Source organism: Streptopelia decaocto, assembly GCF_964273445.1.
Source record: "Streptopelia decaocto genome assembly, chromosome: 1".
Classification (NCBI taxonomy): Eukaryota; Metazoa; Chordata; class Aves; order Columbiformes; family Columbidae; genus Streptopelia; species Streptopelia decaocto.
The window spans coordinates 87,530,143-87,550,402 of NC_138663.1; the positions used below are offsets into that span (position 1 = coordinate 87,530,143).

General features: G+C 42.5%; 2 protein-coding genes across 4 annotated transcripts in view; one reads left to right on the forward strand and one right to left on the reverse strand.

The window, feature by feature from the left end:
- The window catches only part of GTF2E1 (general transcription factor IIE subunit 1), a 54,128-nt gene extending 52,244 nt beyond the window's left edge, over nucleotides 1–1,884 (reverse strand). Inside the window, exon 1 of one of the 3 annotated variants that reach the window (XM_082043252.1) lies at nucleotides 1,777–1,884. The gene's annotated coding sequence lies outside the window, so the exon portion shown is untranslated. Of the gene's footprint in view, nucleotides 1–725; nucleotides 805–879; nucleotides 1,013–1,776 lie in introns of those variants that run through there. The other 2 variants (XM_082043251.1, XM_082043253.1) reach the window with 2 other exon arrangements.
- On the forward strand, nucleotides 1,114–16,034 carry RABL3 (RAB, member of RAS oncogene family like 3). The gene is made up of 8 exons (XM_082043254.1): nucleotides 1,114–1,322; nucleotides 1,824–1,915; nucleotides 3,106–3,235; nucleotides 5,987–6,101; nucleotides 8,883–9,033; nucleotides 9,710–9,781; nucleotides 10,866–10,904; nucleotides 13,531–16,034. The coding sequence occupies exons 1-8, from the start codon at nucleotides 1,277–1,279 to the stop codon at nucleotides 13,594–13,596; spliced, it is 711 nt and encodes a 236-aa protein (XP_081899380.1). The 5' UTR covers nucleotides 1,114–1,276; the 3' UTR covers nucleotides 13,597–16,034.
- Nucleotides 16,035–20,260: the final 4,226 nt, after the last annotated feature.

Genomic DNA, 20,260 nt, shown 5'->3' on the forward strand with positions numbered 1-20,260 from the left:
TTTTCAGAATGCCGATCTTCCTTATTCATTCTGAGCCACTTGTAACACAAGTTTGCCAGTTGCACCCATTTAACAGCTTAGTGCCATTATGAGATGTAATGTTCATCACCTTCTCAGGGAACCAGCAAGCTTATGAAGCCATAAGAAAATTAGAGCCCATAAAGAAAATATCTTCTTGACCTGGAGACCTAAATGGTTTCACTGTATGGCTCAGCCGATGGCCAAATAGGGCACAAAAGAATGAGCTTAAAGATGTTCGTTTTGACAACAACAGGCTGTTGAGCCAACACATCCAGCTCATTCCACTGCACCCTAGATTTGTTACAGTGTCAATTACTCCTCAGCTTCCCATAATCTTGTAGCTTCCTTCCAATTACAAACTGCACAGACTGGACTGTAGCAGCAGACTAAGCTTTAAAGCCAAGAGAAGTGGAGAGCCCCTTATACTGTTTGTACGGCTTTTCTGTGTGAGCTTCAAACACCCGATTGTGTAGGCTCCTGTAAAGACATGAGACTAAACACACACAAACAAGAAATCCCCTATAAGCTGCACACGAGGAGAGGCAGATGGTGGTTTGGAGCCAAGAGCGAAGCAAGGTCCCAGGGCAGCGGCCCAGCCGCACACACGCGGGGAGTACGGACCCCCACGGGCGGGGCCGGCATGCCAGGCCCCTCAGCAACACCCAAAACTGGAGCCAGGGGTCCCCGTGGGCCATAGTACCCACCGCGGCTGGGCCCACGGGAGACAGAGCTGGGGGGAGGGGGCGCCCGGCCGCTTCCCCTTGTGGCACCGCGTGGTTCCCCGCGCGGTACGTCCGCTGGCTCCGGGATGGCGCCGCAGGGCGGGCACGGCCGCCGCTCCCCGGGGCCGGCACTGACCTGCCGCCGCTTCCAGCTCTCCCCGCTCCGGGCGGCGCTTTCGGCGGCTCCGCACGGGCACGTCAGAGCCGCGCGCGCCTGTGGCGTCAGCCGGGCGCCGGGAGCCTCGTCCAACTGCCCTCCACGTTCCGCGCGTGCGCGGTACCGCCCCCCTCCGTCCCCAGCAGCCATTCCGCTCCGTGGCTGAGCGGTAAACGACAGGAAAGGGAGCCAATCGCATCCCTACAGAGCCCCAGGCGTTCCCGCTTTCACATGAGTTAAACCAATCAAGGGTGAAAACGACGCCGGTGGTCGAGCAGCCAGCCAATGGGTGGAGTGAAGCAGAAGGATCGTGCGCTGCGATTGGCGGCGCCGGGACAGCCCGGAAGCCTGCGGGGTTGTTGCTAGGTAGGGTAAAATGGCGGCTTTGGACAGGGTCAAGGTTCTGGTGTTGGGCGACTCCGGTGAGTGTCCCTCCCCGCTCCGCCGCCTCCCGCACCCCTCCCGCCCAATGCGCGGGCGCACAGCGAGGGTGGGGGGCATATCCCCACCAACGCGGAGCCGGGGGGAGCGACCCTCCCCGAGGTGCCGGATGGTGCATGCGCACTGCGCCGCTCCCTTGCCCGGCCCCTCCGCTCACCCCGCCCGTCCCCCGACTGCAATCCGCCGGCCGGAGCCCCCGCTCCCTGAGCAACGCCGGCCGGGGGCCCTGCCCGCCCCGCGTCGCGTACCCTGGGGCCGGCAGTGCAGGTGCCCACGCTGGTCCTCGGGGCTTCGCGCCTTCTCCCCCCTGCGCTGCCCCGGCCGTTGGGCACTGGCCGGTGGCCGTTATCGGCCGCCACCGGGAGAAGGGCGGCGAGGGGACTGTCACGTTCCATCAGTGCTTCTCCCCATTACCCCTTGGTGTCTTCTACCTACCTTAGTGTGATCTCACAGGGGGTTTTATTCTCTGTGTACACTTGCAGGTGTCGGAAAGTCTTCGCTTGTTCACCTCTTGTGCCATAACCAGGTGTTGGGAAACCCGTCGTGGACAGTGGGCTGCTCCGTGGATGTTCGAGTAGGTTATGTGCCCGGCCTCTTGCTACTCATGGCTTAAAGCCTAAGGCAGGAGAACGGACTTGACTTTTTTTTTTTTTTTTTTCATTTTCATTACTCACCGCCCCAGAAATAAGTGTATTTTAGTGTTTTGTTTTGCTGAGCAAATTATCTTTTGAAGCAAATAATATTAAATGTGAGCCAAGCACTTGTGTGAGCAAGTTTTCACTGACCTTACAAGGTTGCCAAAAGCAAACAAGATATTTGTCATTCGTAGCGCCGCCACTTACTGCAGTGGCCACTGGTGTGTTGCAAGTCATGAAAGTCAGAAGGCAAGGAACTTAAACCGTGCCTCCCTGAGAAGCTCTTAATGCACAACTAAATTGTCAGCCAAACATATCAGGGGAAAAAAAATTGCTTGTGTAATTTGAGGGTACTGACCATGACCATAGGGTTGCTTCTCTTCCTTTCTCCTCATTGCAGGACCTGCTATTAAAGGAATGAGGATATTAATCTAATACATTTTCAGCCCAACCTACAGTCCTCCTGGGCTGGTGATAAATGCTTTCTCCCTTCATTGCTCTTTGCTGCACTCTCCTTGAAATGTGTTGCCATAGGTTAGGAGTGACCCTGTCTTGCTGTCTGTGAGTTTCACTTCAAAGAATGCTAAAATATATTTCCAGAATTTGGGGAAAGAAACACGGCAATCCTGATTGACTGTGGAGCAAAACTACCTAGCAGATTCTGGGGCAAAAATTGTTGATTGATTAGTTCAGTTGGGATGTCAATGAAAATTTGGAGAGGAAAAAGATGTGGGTAGTTGGAATCCGATGTGGGCACCTGTGTTTATATTCTTATGGTACTACCATGTATGTTTTAACAACTGTAAGAAGTCAGGACCTTACTTTCTCATCTGCTTTGGCAATATGTTATTTCTAAGCACATCATGAGGCATTAGGCTGGTTAATATTGAGGTGGAAAAGATACTCCCTGCTGACTCACCAAGCTCCATCTCAAGTAAGAACTGTGGTATCCAGTGGCCACTGCTTGACTCATTCCATCTCTCTTCTACTTGAGAGATTTGAAGTGGTGTCAATGTGAAAATTTACAAATTTCTATCCAATAATACTTTCAGCTGAATGTGTAAGTGTTGTGTGGATTAACTCCTGTGAGCTGGTGCTGTGGTTATGTACGCTGTGAATTTTTCATCAGATCCATGACTACAAAGAAGGGACTCCAGAAGAGAAGACCTACTACATTGAGCTGTGGGATGTCGGAGGTTCAGTGGGTAGTGCCACTAGTGTGAAAAGCACACGAGCAGTATTTTATAACTTGCTGAACGGTAAGTTTGCTTGGTGTAAGTCTGGTTTTATCACTGTTTCTGTTACAAGCAGTCACTTGGTTCTGAGATAGGATTCCTGTAAGTCTGGCTGAGGGCTATAGTGTTCTCTTTTCTAATTCCAGTATGTTTATACAGGAAAAAAAATGATACCATTTGTAGGCATAATTTTATGGATTCAGTTTTAACTGGAAAGCTATTTTAGGCAAACCTGTGCAGATGAGCTTCATCAGCCTTTTGCTACAGTCTTGTTCAGCAGGCGCAACAGGGAGCCTTTGAAGTTGCAGTGATGTCCCTTCCAGCTACACTTGCAGACATAAAGGTTGCCTTCACCTTTCTAGGCCTGATATACATGCAGAAATATGATTTATATTTTATTGTCCGTTCAGTTCCAAAAACTACAGCAGGGAAATCAGTATGTGAATTTATATGAACTTTGTTAGTGATATCCTACCCTGGCAAATTTGAACTTTTCTCTCATAAAATTGCAATATGCTGATTATCTATGTACTCATTTGATTTGCCACATTATTTTAAATATTCAAATCTTGCAACTTGCTGTGAATAGAAAGTAGTATTTTATGCCTTCTGTTGAGATGCTTACTTAAAGGCTTAGTAGTTCATCTGTGCCACTAGTAAGAGCAAATAAGATATTACGAAGTTAATAATGCAGTATTTCAGTTGTTACTTTTTGTCATCCAAGGATAGTTCACTAAAAATAGGTGTATACCAGATTAGCAACTGCTTTTGAAAAACTGTTTGATTCTCATTCCTTGTTCCAAGTCATTTGAGGGCCTTTCAAAAATGTGTTAAGCTATACAATAGACATTTTTTGCTCTGGGATTATTTAACTAGTTATTTCTTCCTCCTCTCCCAGGAGGAAAACTGTGTGTAGGTACTTCTTGCTTCTATTGTTAACCAGACCTCTGTAAATAAGGTTTGAGTTGAGTTGTGCCCTCAAAGCAAGCTGCTTTGGTATATGAAAAAATGTTATTTATTTTTGACACCAAATCCACAGTATGCCAGTGAGTGTGGGTCAGACTTGGAAATATTCTAGAACAGCCCTTTAGGAGATGAAATTTTGAACTTACGCATCTGAATTATAATTGATGACGTTATTAAGATAGAGTTATTTATCTCCCATGCTGAAAAGATACTATTAGGCAGTTCACTGTTGACTTTGGTAGTTAGCTTTGGCTCTGGTTTCATTCATTAGATTAATTCCTTCATTAGAGCTTGTCTCACAAATTGCCTCTGACTGACCTGATGTAAGAAGAGAAGATGAATGCGTTCCTTCTGTCTGACTATGCTTTCTGGGCTTTCAGTGGTCTGAAAAAACTGAGATCAAAAGACAGTTAATGTTTGATTGTGGCAGCCTCTGTGCGCACTGCCAGGGAGACCTGGCTGTTGACCGGGTCAGATACAGTTGCTTTGTTTTAATCGCAGGTCTTCTAGAAGCTTTGGTGTCCCTGGGTCTGGTGTGTGGACTATGATACTCCACGACAGTGACTTGGCAGTGAGGCCGGGGCTTGCAGACTTTAGTCGGGGAGGAACTTTGCCTTGAGTAGCCATTGGTCCTGCCTGACCTTTTTTGATGTTGACACGGTCTTTTTCTGCTGGTGCAACTAGACTACATAGGTTTTCAGTGAAGCAGATAAGGGAACTGGCCAATCAAAAGCTTAACTGGGGAAGAGAGTGTAGAGGTGGAGAGTGCTTCTCACAGATTACACAGCAGTGCCTCTGAATCCGTTGCTGTAGGCCAAGTTGTGTTGTGTCAGGCTTTCTCCCCCTATGCTAGGGGGAGATACACAGTTGAGTTGCATTTTTATGTTGTTCCTGAATTAAATGCTTGGAAAGAGGGCTATGGTCGTGTTATGCTGGATATTCTCATAGGAAAGTCTGTGCAGAATTGTGTGGGGTAGTGAAGAAAGTTTGTAGAAATGTGGTTTGTTCATACTGTGTACAGTGGGTGGCACCTTTGGGAGTAAAAGTGAAAGATTAAATGAGCAATTTTTTTCTACCAGTGGACTGTGAAGTGTGTTGAGAACAAATCCTGATGAAGACAAGGGGTGTAATTCCATTTTGTCTTTGAGTGAATGATGGTTTGAAGTCTGGAGGAAGTGAGAACATTCCACAGGTTGCAGAAGGTGTGAATAAATAGAAGAAATTTGCTAGCAGGAGTTGGTAATTGAGTTAGGAACTGTGGTTATCAGAAGTGGGTGTCTGTTAATAGCACAGCTAGGAAATTTGGCTAGCTGTTTTTCTGTCTCAGAATTTACGTTTTGAAGGATCATGGTAATGCAAAATGCCGGAAGCTTAATCTTAAATATATAAAATGTTATTAATTCATGTTTCTACTAGCCATTTGGTGGACTGTGAAAGTTTATCAGAGTCTGTTTCCCCTTTGGATACCTCCCCAAATACGTAGAATTAGTTCTAAAAAATGTGGGGTCAGTATCATTAGGACTAGACAGAGCAGAATCAGGGAATGCCTGTACGCCTCTTATGGATTAAACCCTGAGGTGGCTGTTTGTTCCTTCATTTCATGAGATTTTTCTCTTAGCTCTTATCCAATTCCTGTTAAGCAGCTTTAAAAAAAAACCTTTCAGCTTTACGCGTTCACTGTAACTGAACTGATTATACTTCCCTGTCTTCATTCTCAGATATCTGGGATTGTGCAGATGTCATTTTGGTAAGATCTGGAAAAAATATATATCATTAAATAGCATCTTGCTGTCTTCTTTTTCACTTTAGGGATAATTTTAGTGCATGACTTAACTAACAAGAAATCATCCCAGAATTTGTACCGCTGGTCTTTGGAAGCACTCAACAGAGATGTTGCTCCAACAGGAGTTCTTGTGACAAATGGGTGAGTGAAAAACATACATGCAGGATTAAGGCACAGTAATTCCAAGCTGTTGTGGAAGTCTTTGTTCATACCTAAGGCTACTTGAAGTCCACACAAAATTAGATGTGGCTAGACTTTCAAGAAAGAAAGACAAAAAAATTGAGAGTATCAAGGACAATAACTGTTCTTTTTGTTTAACACTGCCAATCAGACAATTCTGCCAGTAGATTCCTAAACTGTATGACAGAGACTTTGCTCTAAAGGAAAATAGGTTTATGTTGTCCTTCATTTGTCTGAGGCCTCTGTGAGAATGGGTCCATTCCCTGATACCTGAAGACTTAGAGTCATCGAATCATAGAATAGTTTGGGTTGGAAGGGACTTTCAAAGGTCATCTAGTCCAACCCCCCTGCAATGAGCAAGGACATCTTCAACTAGATCAGGTTGCTCAGAGCCCTGTCCAGCCTGGCCTGGAATGTCTCCAGGGATGGGGCATCTACCACCCCTCTGGGCAACCTGTGCCACTGCTTCACCACCCTCATTGTAAAATATTTCTTCCTTATGTCTGGCCTGAATCTCCCCTCCTTTAGTTTTAAACCATCACCCCTTGTTCTGTCGCAACAGGCTCTGCTAAGAGGTCTGTCCCCATCTTTCTTAGGAGGCCCCTTTTAAGTACAGAAAGGCCACAATAGGGTCTCACCGGAGCCTTCTCTTCTCCAGACTGAACAGACCCAACTCTCTCAGCCTGTCCTCATAGGAGAGCTGTTCCAGCCCTCTGTTTTGGTGGCCTCCCCTCCAACAGGTCCATGTCTTTCCTGTACTGAGGCTCCAGAGCTGGACACAGGACTCCAGGTGGGGTCTCACCAGAGCAGAGGGGCAGAATTTCCTTCCTTGACCTGCTGGCCATGCTACTTTTGATGCAGCCCAAGATACAGCTGGCCTTCTGTGCTGCAAGTGCACATTGCCAGCTCATGTCCAGTCTTTTATTCACCAGTACCTCCAAGTCCTTCTCCACAGAGCTGCTCTCAGTCCCTTTATTCCCCCAGCCTGTATTGATACTGAGGGTTGCCATGATGCAGGTGTGGGACCTTGCACTTGGCCTCGTTGAACCTCATGAGTTTTGCATGGGCCCACTTCTCAAGCTTCTCCAGGTCCCTCTCAGTGGCATCCTGTCCCTCAGACGTGTCAACTGCACCACTCAGCTTGGTGTCATCTGCAAACTTGCTGAGAGTGCATTCGATCCCACTGTCTATGTCATTGATGAAGGTATTAAACAGTACTGGTCCCAGTATGGACCCCTGAGGGACAGCAATTGTCACTGGTGTCCATCCAAACACTGGGCCATTGACCACCACTCTCTGGGTGTGACCATCCAGCCAGTTCCTCATCCACCAAACAGTTCACCCATCAAATCCATACCTCTCCAATTTAGAGAGAAGGATGTTGTGAGGGACCTTGTCAAAGGCTTTACAGAAGTCCAGATAGACGACATCCACAGCCCTTCCTTTGTCCACTGATGTAGTTACTCTGTTATGGTTACACTGATGTAGACCTGTGTGTCTGTACTGAGATGTGCAAAGCCCTTGTAAAGGAAGCGTCATAGGTTGGCATGTCTGTGTTCCAAAAGGCGTTCCCTCAATGCACCGAGACCGAGGAAGTTCACTTAATTATTTTTCTGGTTTGGGTGGGGGAATCACTTCAGGAGTATGGCTAAAATAAGTTCAGAAAACTCTGCTTAAACAGCATGTTCATAATTAGCTTTCTAACATCTTGTCAAGTATTTTCTCCTGTAACTCCATGCTCCTGTTATACATGTAGTCAAGGAGGTTTTCAGATCACTGATAAAGCTCACACATGAGCCGAAAAGCAATAATAAGGAGTAGCTTTTTGTGGGAAGAATATCAGTTGTTTTCTGCCCGTGCTGGTACACAGGTGTTTCTGTAGAAACATGAGAGAACAGAAAGAGGGTTTGCATTATATAAACTGCAGATTTATCCAGTGTTTCCACATACAGGTTCTTCACAATTGATTTAGTTTTCAGAAGGTTAATTTCTGTCAGGGACAGATGCTCAGCCACTAGCAATTGCTTGGTCAAGTTGTTGCTGTTTGTTGTAAAACTGCTTTCTAGAAATCTTTATTCAGGAAAAATGACATAGAAGTCTTTATCCTAGCTGAGGGGAATGATTGGAGCTTGATTTTGTGATCACATTTAATTGCAATACTATTAATTTTATAAAGGCTATCTTTGATCATTATTCATATATCTGAATCAAAGCTTATTGGAATTCAGCTTGTAGTGGCTACCCTTACTTGAATGCAAAACAATTAGTAACTTGCCACCACAGAACTGTCGTTGCAACCCTCTTTGATCTAAGGTAGAAAGGAGTAGTGTTTCACTGTTGCAATTTATTTCATTGTCCATCCTTAAAAACTGTATGTATGTAGGAACTTCAGATATTCAGAGATGCTAGCTCCCTGGTCTGTCTCTGGTTGCTGCATACACTTGGCACAATACTGGAATTCCAGTTTCTTGCCTGCTTGTCTTAGCATTTCTTCTGCAGTTCATCTATGCTGAGAAGAAATCAAACTCATGTGGTTTCTCTTTCCTTTCAATTCCTGTGTAATGACTTAGATGCAGAAGACCTTCCTTAATATACAGTTACAGCACATTCTCACTTAGACAGATAATGACCCTTAATAAATAAGTGACTGCTATTTGAAAGAGACAGGGAAGCTGATGATGCCCCTGTACCCACTTACATGACCATCACTTCATTCAGAATTGCATTTGTTTTCGTCATCAGTGACTATGACCGTGAACAGTTTGCTGATAACCAGATTCCACTGCTGGTAATAGGAACTAAGCTGGATCAGATCCCAGAAACAAAGCGCAATGAAGTTTTGACCAGAACAGCTTTCCTGGCTGAAGATTTCAATGCTGAAGAGATAAATTTGGTTAGTACCCTTGTCACCAGTGTTGTTTTTCTTTTGTATGGGACTGATTTCAATTTTTGGTAAGTAAAGATGTTGTTACAAAAATTGGGATTTTGGAGATTTTCTCAGTAATGCTGGGGTCATGCAAATTTTGACTGGCCATCCCCCTTGCTTGATGAAATGATCGTCTTTGTTTCACTATAGGGAAGTATAGGGGGTGTTAGATAAGGTCACTGAAGCTTAGAACTGATGGTTGTGAGTTTTCTCTTCCCTGTTCTTAGTTCTGACACAGACTATCTTTGAATGAAACATGGAGATCACTTTATATATATACATATATATAAAAATATATGTATATATATGTATAAAAAAATATACATGTGCTGTGTCAATGCTTGTATATACATACACATGTATGCACAATCTCTTGTATAGTCTGTAGAAATTATTCGCCAACTGTATAGCTGGTGGCAGAAGGAAGACGTGGAGCACGTAGCGGGGCACTTAGAATTCTCTGATTGACTCACAGAACAGAAGTTGAACTTTTCTTTCAAATGACTGTGGAGCAGAAATCAGCAGATACAGTGTTTTTCCTAACTGATTGCATGTGCCAGGGGAAAAGGTATGTTGATTTCCTTGTGGTTCCTTGCATTTATTTCCTTGTGCTGAATTTGTTTTTGTCTTCTGTGTGTTCTAGGATTGCACCAATCCTCGTTACCTGGCTGCAGGTTCATCCAATGCTGTCAAGCTAAGTAGGTTTTTTGATAAGGTAAGTCAAGTCAAATTACATTTTATTGTTCTGTGTATTGAACACTGTCTGTGATTTGAACATGGAACAACAGTCAGCTGCTCCTTTCATGTTCCATTTTTTATTTGGTCCAAGCCAAGTGTGGGGAGGCCCAAGATTGATCTACCTTTGGAAATCTCCAGAAAATAGCTGATCTGCTTGAAGGTTTGATCCTTGGTCTGCTTAGAGCAATGAAAGAGAACTCACAGATGTGCAGAGACACTCTGCATATGCTTTTGGAGTTCTTTGGTAGGGCAGAGGGTTTGCATTGTGCTGAGGTAGTAATGTGGGGAGTTACAAAACTCTGGTAAGCTCTGTTGCTCCTAGTTAAAGCCAGCTTTGAAGAATGAAGAAATTTGGCATATTAATCTCCCTTCCTGCACAAGAGAGCACCAAGGCTTACTGTGAAAATGACAGAAGGAATGCTCTAGTTTAAGCATACCCTGGACGAAGAGATCATAGTGGAGCAGATCACCTCCTGTAACAGAGCACACTTTAGAAAGAGACAATTTGGCTTGAATTTTCTTTGGAGGTGGGTGTAGGCTGTACAGGGTGATAGAAATAGCTTTTTGATTCTTAGATTAATGGTATTGCCTCCATAGGTATCCTTCAGCACAGACAGTTGGTGCTTCGCTCTCAGAGAGCAAGTCGGGCTGCCTTGTCTCAAGCATCCCCTATGTGCAGGGGCTACTCAGAACCATTGAGTTGTTATGCACAGGCAGAACGAGCTTTTTCTAGTGCTCAGAACAGCTTCACCTGCAGAGAGCGGTGGTAATAACTTACTGTGATGCGGTAAGGAGACATCCAAACCATCACCGCTGTTACTAAAGGGGGCTAACTATATCAGGTGTGTGGAAGTTGAGGATAACACAGGTTTACTAAGAATGGTGGGAGATGGCAACTCCTGTGTATAATAGAGCATTGCGCTTAAAGCAATAGGCCTTGTGCAGGAGATGTGGGTTCAGACCTTGTCCCATTTAGCTGTGAGTTTCAGTGCTCAGGTGTGAAGTGTTATTTGGAATCTGCATATGCTATGCCAGCTAAGGTCATTCTCTGTTTTTCACAGGTCATAGAGAAGCGATACTTCTTAAGAGATGGCAATCAGGTTTGTAATTTTTCCTCCTTTTTTTTTTTTGTTTCTCCCTGTGTCATGGGAAGTGCTGACAGAGACCTCTTTAAAACATGGGCTTTATGTGACTTAAATGATAATCTATGCTGGTACTTGAGTTTTTAAATCTATGGGAGCACAGCTGTTTTCAATAGACACAAAAAAGGTGACTTTTGTCTGCTGAAGTATTTGTTTGTAATGTGATTGGCAGTAAAATAAGTAAGTATGCTAACATACTAGAAGTTGCAAAAGGGAAGTAAAATGGGTAAATACGATTTCTTTCAGATCTGTCAGCTTTAGGCTGCTTGTTTGCAGATTTAGGCCAGCGATGCTGTCCTGGAGGTCAATGAAAAAGCTTTTTTTGCACAGCTGGGACTAGCATTTTTTTTGGTACAGGTAGTTTTCATAGAACCAGTGGAGCCACAATGAAAATGGCAGTGTGATAGCAACTTGTGGTTCATTGCTAAATGGCTGAATTAACTATTTTCAGTACAGTTGGTGAAGAACTAGCAAAATGACTCTTCTGGTTTGGGCAGGCCACTTCAACTTTTTGTGCCCCTTACCTTCCCATAGGCCGAGAGTAGGAGGGTTCCACTTATCATATCTGTGAGGTGCTTGCAAATTACCGTGAATAGCACCACTGAAATACAAGCAAATGTATCATTAGATATAGCTGTGCTGAAAGCCCCTTAGGGAGAGTGGGGAAAAAATACTCGCAGGTTACAAAACGCTTACTTTCTTTGAGCATTTTTTATGCCTTTTAAAAATAAATTTGCTTTTTCCTCTTTCAGTTCTGCATTATGCCTTTTTTCCTCCCCTCTCCCTTCCTCCCCAAATCCTAGTGAAATGAAGTCTCGCTTTCATGGGGATAATAGCTTAATGCAGAAATCTGCTTGTGTGCTGGTTCTTTTAGATGCATAATATAAGATTTTTATTTTTCTTATTTGATCATTTTTAGTCACTAGCCAGGGATTAACTTTATATTCCTTTTGGCCACGTGCCAAAGATTACAGCTTTCTGATGACTACTTTCACCAAACTCACTGAAAACAGCTCAAAAGCTTAAAGCAGATCTTAAGCAGTGGACAGTCCTATTTAAAGAGACAAAATCCAAATTGGAACTGGAGATTTCATTATAACCTCTTAATGTTATTATTTGAAATTATCTACTTAATGTAAGTCTTACAAATGTATTTGTGGGTTTTCTACAATAGGTCTCTTCGATCATTCGTGTTTTGAGGTATTTCTGTTACAGACTTCTTCAGGATGAAAGAATGATAAGTTTCAAATTGTAGCTATGGCTTCAATCAGATCTCTGAAAAATAAATAATTGTTACTCTTAATTAGTGACTTTGATATAAAAAATGCTAAAGCAGATAAGTTTTTAGCTATGGTGTTCTGCTACTTTTTAGTTACAATGATTGCATTTTTCCTGTTTGAATTCCCAAAGCAGTTTTGATGAGATGAACCTTTGTGCAAAATCTGCTTGATTTTTCCATTAGAGATGATTGATTTTCAGAGATGAACGAAACAATTCCTGAATGAATACCTTGCATATCTGTTTGAGTTTTGGGCCTGAAAAACCTAACTAAATTTAAATTATTTTTTTAGTGGACTTCTATTTTGAGTAAGCTCTTTAGCTTTCTCAGTTTAGCAATGAAGTGTGTAACCTAAATAGTATAATTTTTATTATAATTTCATCCCATACCTTCCATGCATGCCCATGTTCTCCTGGTGTGATTTGTAGTTCTTGGTTGACACCTTCCATTTTAATGTACTGTATTTCCTGTGAGAGTGTGGAATTGTTCTGGAAGGACGGGTTTACTGGGCCTGCTCTTTCTGCTTTTATGTAATTAGATATCTAAAAGTTATTCTGTATTGTAATCAAATAGTTGTATGATGCCACCAGTAGGACAGACATCTTACACAGCATTAGAAAGCAGTGCATCTTTTCTTTTGGGGATTCACAGCTGCATTGGATTGCAAATCTGTTCAAAGTACTCTTAAGCCAGAGAAGCTTCTGATGGTTTCAAGTAGATTTTCTTTGTAAGCACTCATTGTCACGGGGTAAGCAGTGTCTACAGATTGGCTGCAAAAGCAGGAGTGCTAATCCTTTACATTGTTGGAGCCATTTCTATTACAATTATTTTCCTAAAGCTTTCAGCAATTGATAAAACTGTACTTTCAACTACCGGTGAAGTGCTGCTGTCTCAGATTAGAAGGCATAAAGTCTCAACAGCTGTTTAACAGAACGTGGTAACATTATTTTATAGTTTTAAAAATGGAGTAGAAATTCTTGTATGCATCTGAATCCTGGAGGAAATATGGACTCTGAAATCTGCAATTAACTGGTTTAGGATTTGCCCCCAAAATTAAACCTTTTATTGTAATACTTGCCAAAAAGCCTTAAGGAGCTCCATAGAACAAACGAGCTATGCTTAAGTTTTGCATCTTGTTTAATTGATGGTGCTCCTCTAGCAGTAAGCTTAAGCATTTTAGTCCTGATTCTCAAGATGGTGTGGAAGAGGAAGGCGTTGCAGTTGGCTTGGTAACAGGCACTCGCATGTGGGCTAGAGGGAGCTCATGCTGATTCTGATGTGACAACTAATCTTTCATGTCTCTAGATTCCTGGCTTCTCTGAAAGGAAAAGGTTTGGAGGAGGAACACTGAAGAGCCTTCATTATGATTGAGTACTGAAGAAGTGGAAGATGACTCTCTGAGTTCGTAATGACATTCCCAATCTGACTGGATGCTTAAAGACAGTAATGCTTATGTCAAGCAGAATGAAATGATATTATGCTTTGGCCAGGTAAACTGCTGAAGCTACTTTTTCTGGAAAAGACTTGGGGAAGAATTTCCAGAAATCTAATCTGAAGCCCAAAGCGTTTCTTAGGATTGCAGGCTGTCTGCTCATATGGGAACATTTTGGGAAAGTGTGCAATAAATTGAATGCCTCTCACACAGCTGTGGGAGACTCCATCATACACAGCACATATATGTGACATCTTTTTCTCCATTTTGGAAAAGTTATGGACAGTCTTTGCAATTAATTACATTCATCTTACCTCTGAAAGAAAGATGACAGTGAGTGGGCTTCTTATTTACAGTAAAGTGAAAAAGTGAGCAAAACGTAAGGACGGGTAAGGAATGGAAAATAATAAATGCCTTCCTTAAATGAATGATGTCTCACCTGGAACACACTGTCTAGCCCTATTCAAAAGGGATAAAAGAAAAAAGCAAGAGATTAAAAAAGATTTGAAGCCTTAAAAAGAAAATTATGAGTAGAAAACAAGTGGTATTAATTCTGCTGCTTAAATTAAAATTGTTTACCTTGGAGAGGACAAAGTGAATCAAGTACTCCTGTTTATCTTTTCATAATTGAGTGCAGCCTTGTTCTTAAATTAAAAGGCAATGCATTGAAAGCTTATGGAAAAAGTATGTTTTTATACAGTGGAACAAATGTGAAATAGTCTTACTGAGCCTGAGAGCTTAGTGAATTCAGGAAACATGAAATGTAAGAACACCCTCTGAATTAAAGTGGGTAGAAATTTTAAAGGGAATTTAAAAAGTAGAAACTGAGCATGATTAGAAGGAAAGTTCTGTGATAGGGATGTTTCCTTTTCGCATTTAGTACAAAGGATAAAAGGAGACTTGATCTGGTCTGATCTACTGTCCAGGCTCATGTCTTCCTAAATAGCCCAAGCTTTGCATGGTTTCTCACCTCATAGTTATATGGAATGGCAAAAGCCTGATTTATGGCAGTGTCTTCTTTCCCTTCCTTCCTCACAGTTACCTCTAATGGTTAAGCCTCTGGCAAAGGCAAACTGAGAGCTAGAATTAGATATAAATACAGATCATTAACAAATGGGCATAGAAGAAAGTAAAATGCTGGTGTGAAAATGACAGTAAGCAGAGTTTTGCAGTCTCCAGATTACATCTGCCTGCAGCTCTTCTCTAGCAGCTGCTTGGAAATAAATGGAAAACTGCCTATTGCCACTAATCAGGCACAAAAATGACAGCTGGGTACATGAGTAAAACTTATTAAAAATATGAACACTTTGCTTTTCCTTAGGCCATTTCCAGAAAGGTCTTGGAGCATTTGCAGACATGACTGCAATAAGTTTTTAGAGGCCTGTATGAAATAGGTTATTAGTTTACATTTACTTTACAATTAGGGAAAATAAGGTACTGAAATATTCATAGCAGATAACCCATGTCTGAGCTATGCAGCTCATGACAGCAGCAGTGTCTCTGTCTGCTCCCTTGACAATGAAAGCTGGAATTATTTTCTCAAGGTCAGGTTCTGTCTTAGGGTAACCAGATCTTGGCTCCCTCAGGTTGCTGAGGAACTGCAGAGCAGAACAAGAAAGCTGGGGCTATTTTTTCCTTCACCCTGTAGCTTCCTTAGCAGAATTGGAAGTGTTGCAGAGTAAGGGAGGCCATTTAGTATAAGAAGCTGCATGAAGCAATAGTTGCACAGGTCTTTGATTCAGAATGAGCAACTCTCCACAGTAGCCCCCTTCAATTAATGAAAAAAGGACCATTGCCCAGCATGCTGTAGGGTGGTCTAAGCCCTCATTGCAGCTTACCTGTATTTGTGCGTTTTGCTCCTGAGGCTCCGCAAAGAAGAAATGAAGTCTTTGTATGAGAAATCTTGCAAAGGTCAGTTCATACTCCAGGAAGAGGAGACAACACATAGGTGCTGTGCATCAGTGGCACTGAAGGTGATGACAGTCAGGATTTAGGACCAAATTAGAAAAAGATGCTGTTGTGATAGGAGGGAGAGAGGATAAAGGGAATAATACAGAGGAAAAGTAGAACATGTGGGCAAGCAGTAGAAGGTTAGCAGACTGAGAAGTTTGCTTGAGGCTGCAGCTCCTGCCACAGGCTCAATTAAGTCTGTCTGCGCTCACTCATCCACCCATGATATCTTCATGAACTCTGCCCAGGATATTTCTGTCCACTCTTGAACTGACCTGCTGTGTGGTCTGACAACTGACTTCATGGTCAGTCTCACTATCTTGTCTGCAGTGAAGGAGGCTTCCCAGGAGACAAAGCTCTGATGTATCTGTTGATCAAATTGTTGTGCTTTCAATACACCAGAAATTAAAGAGTTTACTCTTGTTAATTTTAGTCTGTGTGTTTAACTTCAAGAAAATGAGTAATCAGAGTTGTTCCAAGCTATTTGTGTTGTCACAGTATTTATTGTGATACTATCACCAACCTTAACTCTGTCCTACGTAAACAAATCATCTAACTTAATAATTAGTTTTAATGCACTGAAATCCTTTAGACAGTTCTCATTTGCTTATAATTCTGAAGGGCAAAGGCTAAATTTCTGTGGTGTTCTCTATCTGTAATCTTGAAAAATGGCTGTAGACCTGTCTGACCAGGATTATGGTGCTTTAGCATTTGTGGTCCCAGACTAGAATAGATTGCTCTTAAAACACTTGTGTGGTTTTTTTTCCATGTATTTTGTACCTACAGTTCTAGTATTTTATCAGGGCTGAGGTAAGGATATTAGCATATTCAAGTTATGTTTAAATATAATCCTGAAACTTAATGGTTTCTCCATGCTTGGGGTTTAGATAATTGCAGTATCCCTGTCTTGTCGTTTTCACATTTACATGAATGGCACATACTGCAGCTCTCTTGAAATAGCTCCATATGGTTTTTGTTTTGAGTGGTAGCTTCTGTTTTCCTAAATGTAACGCATAGGCAGAATGGACTGAAAATTATAAATAAGAAAAACCACAGGAATTGGCAGAAGCTGTTGCAGGCACCATTAGCCTGCCAACTACAAGTAGGGTGAGATTAGGTCCATCTTTATTTTAATCAGAGGTAATGGCTCCATACACAAGTGCTGCCAGTTCAGCACCACACCTTGGTTGTACCCATATTGTTGTGTATAGAGCAAGAATACCTCACACTTGTGGCGTATATCAAGTGTTCATGATCCAGCAGGCGATGCGGAATGACTGTCCCAGTTCTTCTTTGCATGGATTTTTACCCTTACTCACTGCCCCATCCCTTCTGTGCTTCCACTTGGCTTCTATCTTAAAATGTCTGAACATCAGTTTTAAATTGACACTAAAGAAAGAGCTGTGTTGATATTTCTGCCAAATGCAGGCTCATGCAGGTACATTTGGGATGTGTTAGACTTCCCATGTGCACACAGGTGAAATGTATAGCAAATGAGCCTCCCCTCTTCCCAAGGTGCTTTGCAGAGCTTTCTGGTTGATTTATTACCAGTTTGACGACTGAGGGGATAGTCAGAAGCATGAGTATGTCCTAAATATGGAAAATCCCCCAAATCTGCCCCTCTTGATTTCCATGCAGAAGAGTAGGAAACCCATGCATACAGTAACCTTAAATGCTTGGGTGTATGTTTTTGTTGCTGCCCTTTGCAGCAATCTTTAGCAAAGGTGCTACTGTCTTTAAGCACATGAAACCTATCTAGTAATGGGATTTTAGGTGCAAGCTTCATACAAATTTTCATTATTGGTAATAATATTTGCAGAGGCAGCTGCAATATGCTCCATTTATCACAAATGAGATACAAACTGCTGCGTTGTAGCCTGCAGTCAATAGATTTTGTTTGGTGAGGTACACCAAAGTCAGCACTTAAATCCCCGTTTCTCAGTTGATAAGGTGGCAGACTTTACTGGCAGAAAATCTGCTGCTTTTCAGCAAAGGGAGCTTAATCCTTTTATTTCTTTTCTTAGCCAGCTCTTCCCATTAGAAGTCATGTTGCTGTCACACATCCCTTATGAGGACACTGGTTACTTTGATTCCTCTGTACGGTTGAGCATGTCTGTGGCTTAGTGCACTAGTTCTCTTTGACAAAAAGCCATTATCATTATTGATGAACCTGTCACTGGCTGGCAAGTTACCAGAAAGTGCTCAGAGGTAAAGCTTTCCCTAGGGTGTGCTTTGCTGCAGCACTGTGCGTGAGGTCCTCAGACAGACACTGCTTTGGGAAAAAAACATCAGGTGGAAGAGGGGAAGGAGAACAAAACCCAAAGTGGGATTCTTAGTATTATCCATTTGCACTGCTGTGGATTTATTCTAACATGTAATCAGCCAATGGGGAAAATATGTTTCTTTATGGTACATGAGAACTCAATGAAGAAGTTAAGAAGAATCTCCGTCACTAACTATGGGTGTATGAGCAGCATAAGGACTTTCCTGCTGTGCAGGCGAAGCTGAAATAAACCATGATTCTGAGAACCTGAGTCTAAACAGATCTTGAAATTAGAGGTAGTTCTCTAACAGCGGAAGTGATGATGCCTGAAACAGTTACTGGAAAAAAGCAGATATATCATTGTTTGAGGTTTGTCAAGGTAGAATTAGTTTTCTGAAAGATGTGCTTTAACGCAGCTTTGAGGTAAAGTACACCAGTATGTTTGTAAGTTGGTTTAGATGATTGGAGCTATCTATGGCATCAAAGAGACTGTGAAATCTATCTTGGGCAGTTCAGCAGCTTAGCCAGCTCCTGCTGCAAATACTGTTAAGTACAGAAATGTGCTTTCTTTTTCCTGCTTTAGCATTATATCACTAAGACACAGCTGCTTGTGGCCCTTGGGCTTATCAATGCACAGAAACTCTGGTTCCATACCTACTGAAATTCTACAGGGAAATCCTTTCTCAGCATACCACCACGGACTTCTCTCAAAAGATGTTGGATACAAGACAAACTCATAAAAAACGTGCTCTTTCTTGACTAGATCAACCAAATGAAAGCCTGGGCTCTGTGGGCAATCCGACTCAAAGTTCAGTCATTTCTTTTGACTGGGAGGAGCATGAAGTGAAATAGTGTGTGATTAACCCATGCACATCTATGTTCCCACTTGACCTAAAAGTTAACGTTTACAAAATGGAAATACACTGCTGACTTTGGGTTAAAGATTTATTAAAGGACAAGGACACCCTGTATCTTTGACAACTAGGACTCTTTTAGGAGATTTTATCTTGCTATCTGAGAACATCCTCTCCTCCTGAGGCTTGTTCTGCTGTGGATTACATTGGGTGTGATGGGCTGTCCTGCTCTTGAAGAATAAAAGGTTAGAGGACAAACTTCAGTGACTGTCCAAAATTAGCACCCTCCTTAGCTGTTGCAGCAGAGTGGAGAAGGACAGAACAGGACAACATGGCCAGATTTTCTCTTGACTGCTAGGAGTGATTCTTCTAGCTTGAAGGCAGAAGCATCACAGCAACATGAACAGGTGGCTTCTCAATCCTCTGTTCATGCAACATCTGCTTTTTGGTGACAAGGAGTGTGTGCTCTCCACCACAGACAACTTTTATGACCTTTCCTGCACAAATAAATGATAATAATTAACCTGTCTGACATTTGCTGCTGAATGGTCCCAGAAAAATGACAAGGACGTATTTCATCAGAGCCATTCTACAAAAAAAGTATATGTTATTAAAAGAGCCCTTTTTGCCTCAAAGCTGTTGGCAGTGATAAAGAAGTATAAATATTATTGCTTTATTTTCTCATAGAATGGCAAATGGTTCAAATAAGAGATTAAATCCCCTGGTACTAAGTAGTACAGTAGCAGATAAACCAAGACAGCTGCTCTAAAAAGCTCCTGTCCTGTTCGGCAGCATGTAAAGGGTTAACAAACAGAGATGAAACACAAGCTGGGGAAGCTGAGATCACAGAGGCAGGAGTGAATGAATATATTAATAAATATGTACATCAGTGAATGTGATTTAGCTGATGAGGATAGGTAGGAGAAGAGGTTTATCCTTTGAGAAAGAAGATACATCACTATGAAAAGCAGTGGGCCACTGCAACAGCAGGTTTACAGCCATGTCAGAAAGGATCTGTCTTAGTTGCCTTTTACATACATTGTGCACGGGACAGAAGAGCTTTACTTTTGGGACTGGACAACCACATGCTACAAGAAGAGATGGTGAGCCGTGATCCAGTAATTGTACTGATCATAGCAGCCCTGGCAGACTCCAGCCCATGCTGGGAGGCACTGTGCTAAGCATTGAGTAGAAATTTATGAAGTTGTCAGCCCTGCTCGGGAAAATGTATACCCTGATAGACAAATACTAAGGTAAAGGGACAGGAAGAACATACAGCCTTGCCTCTGCCACGTGGCGTGAAGTACACATTATATGGGAAATTGCTAATGGGGAGCATGGGGAAGCAAAGGGACTAAGATCCCTTGTCTCTCCCTCCCTTTTCTTCCAGGGACTCAGGTCATTCACCCATGCAGTGCCTCACTACCTCAGCTTGCAAGTGATTCAGCAGGAAACAAAAAGCCTTTTAATGCACGTGCTATGAATTCAAGTTATTTGAGTCCTCTTTGTCTATTGGATCAAGTATAAGCTGCCACA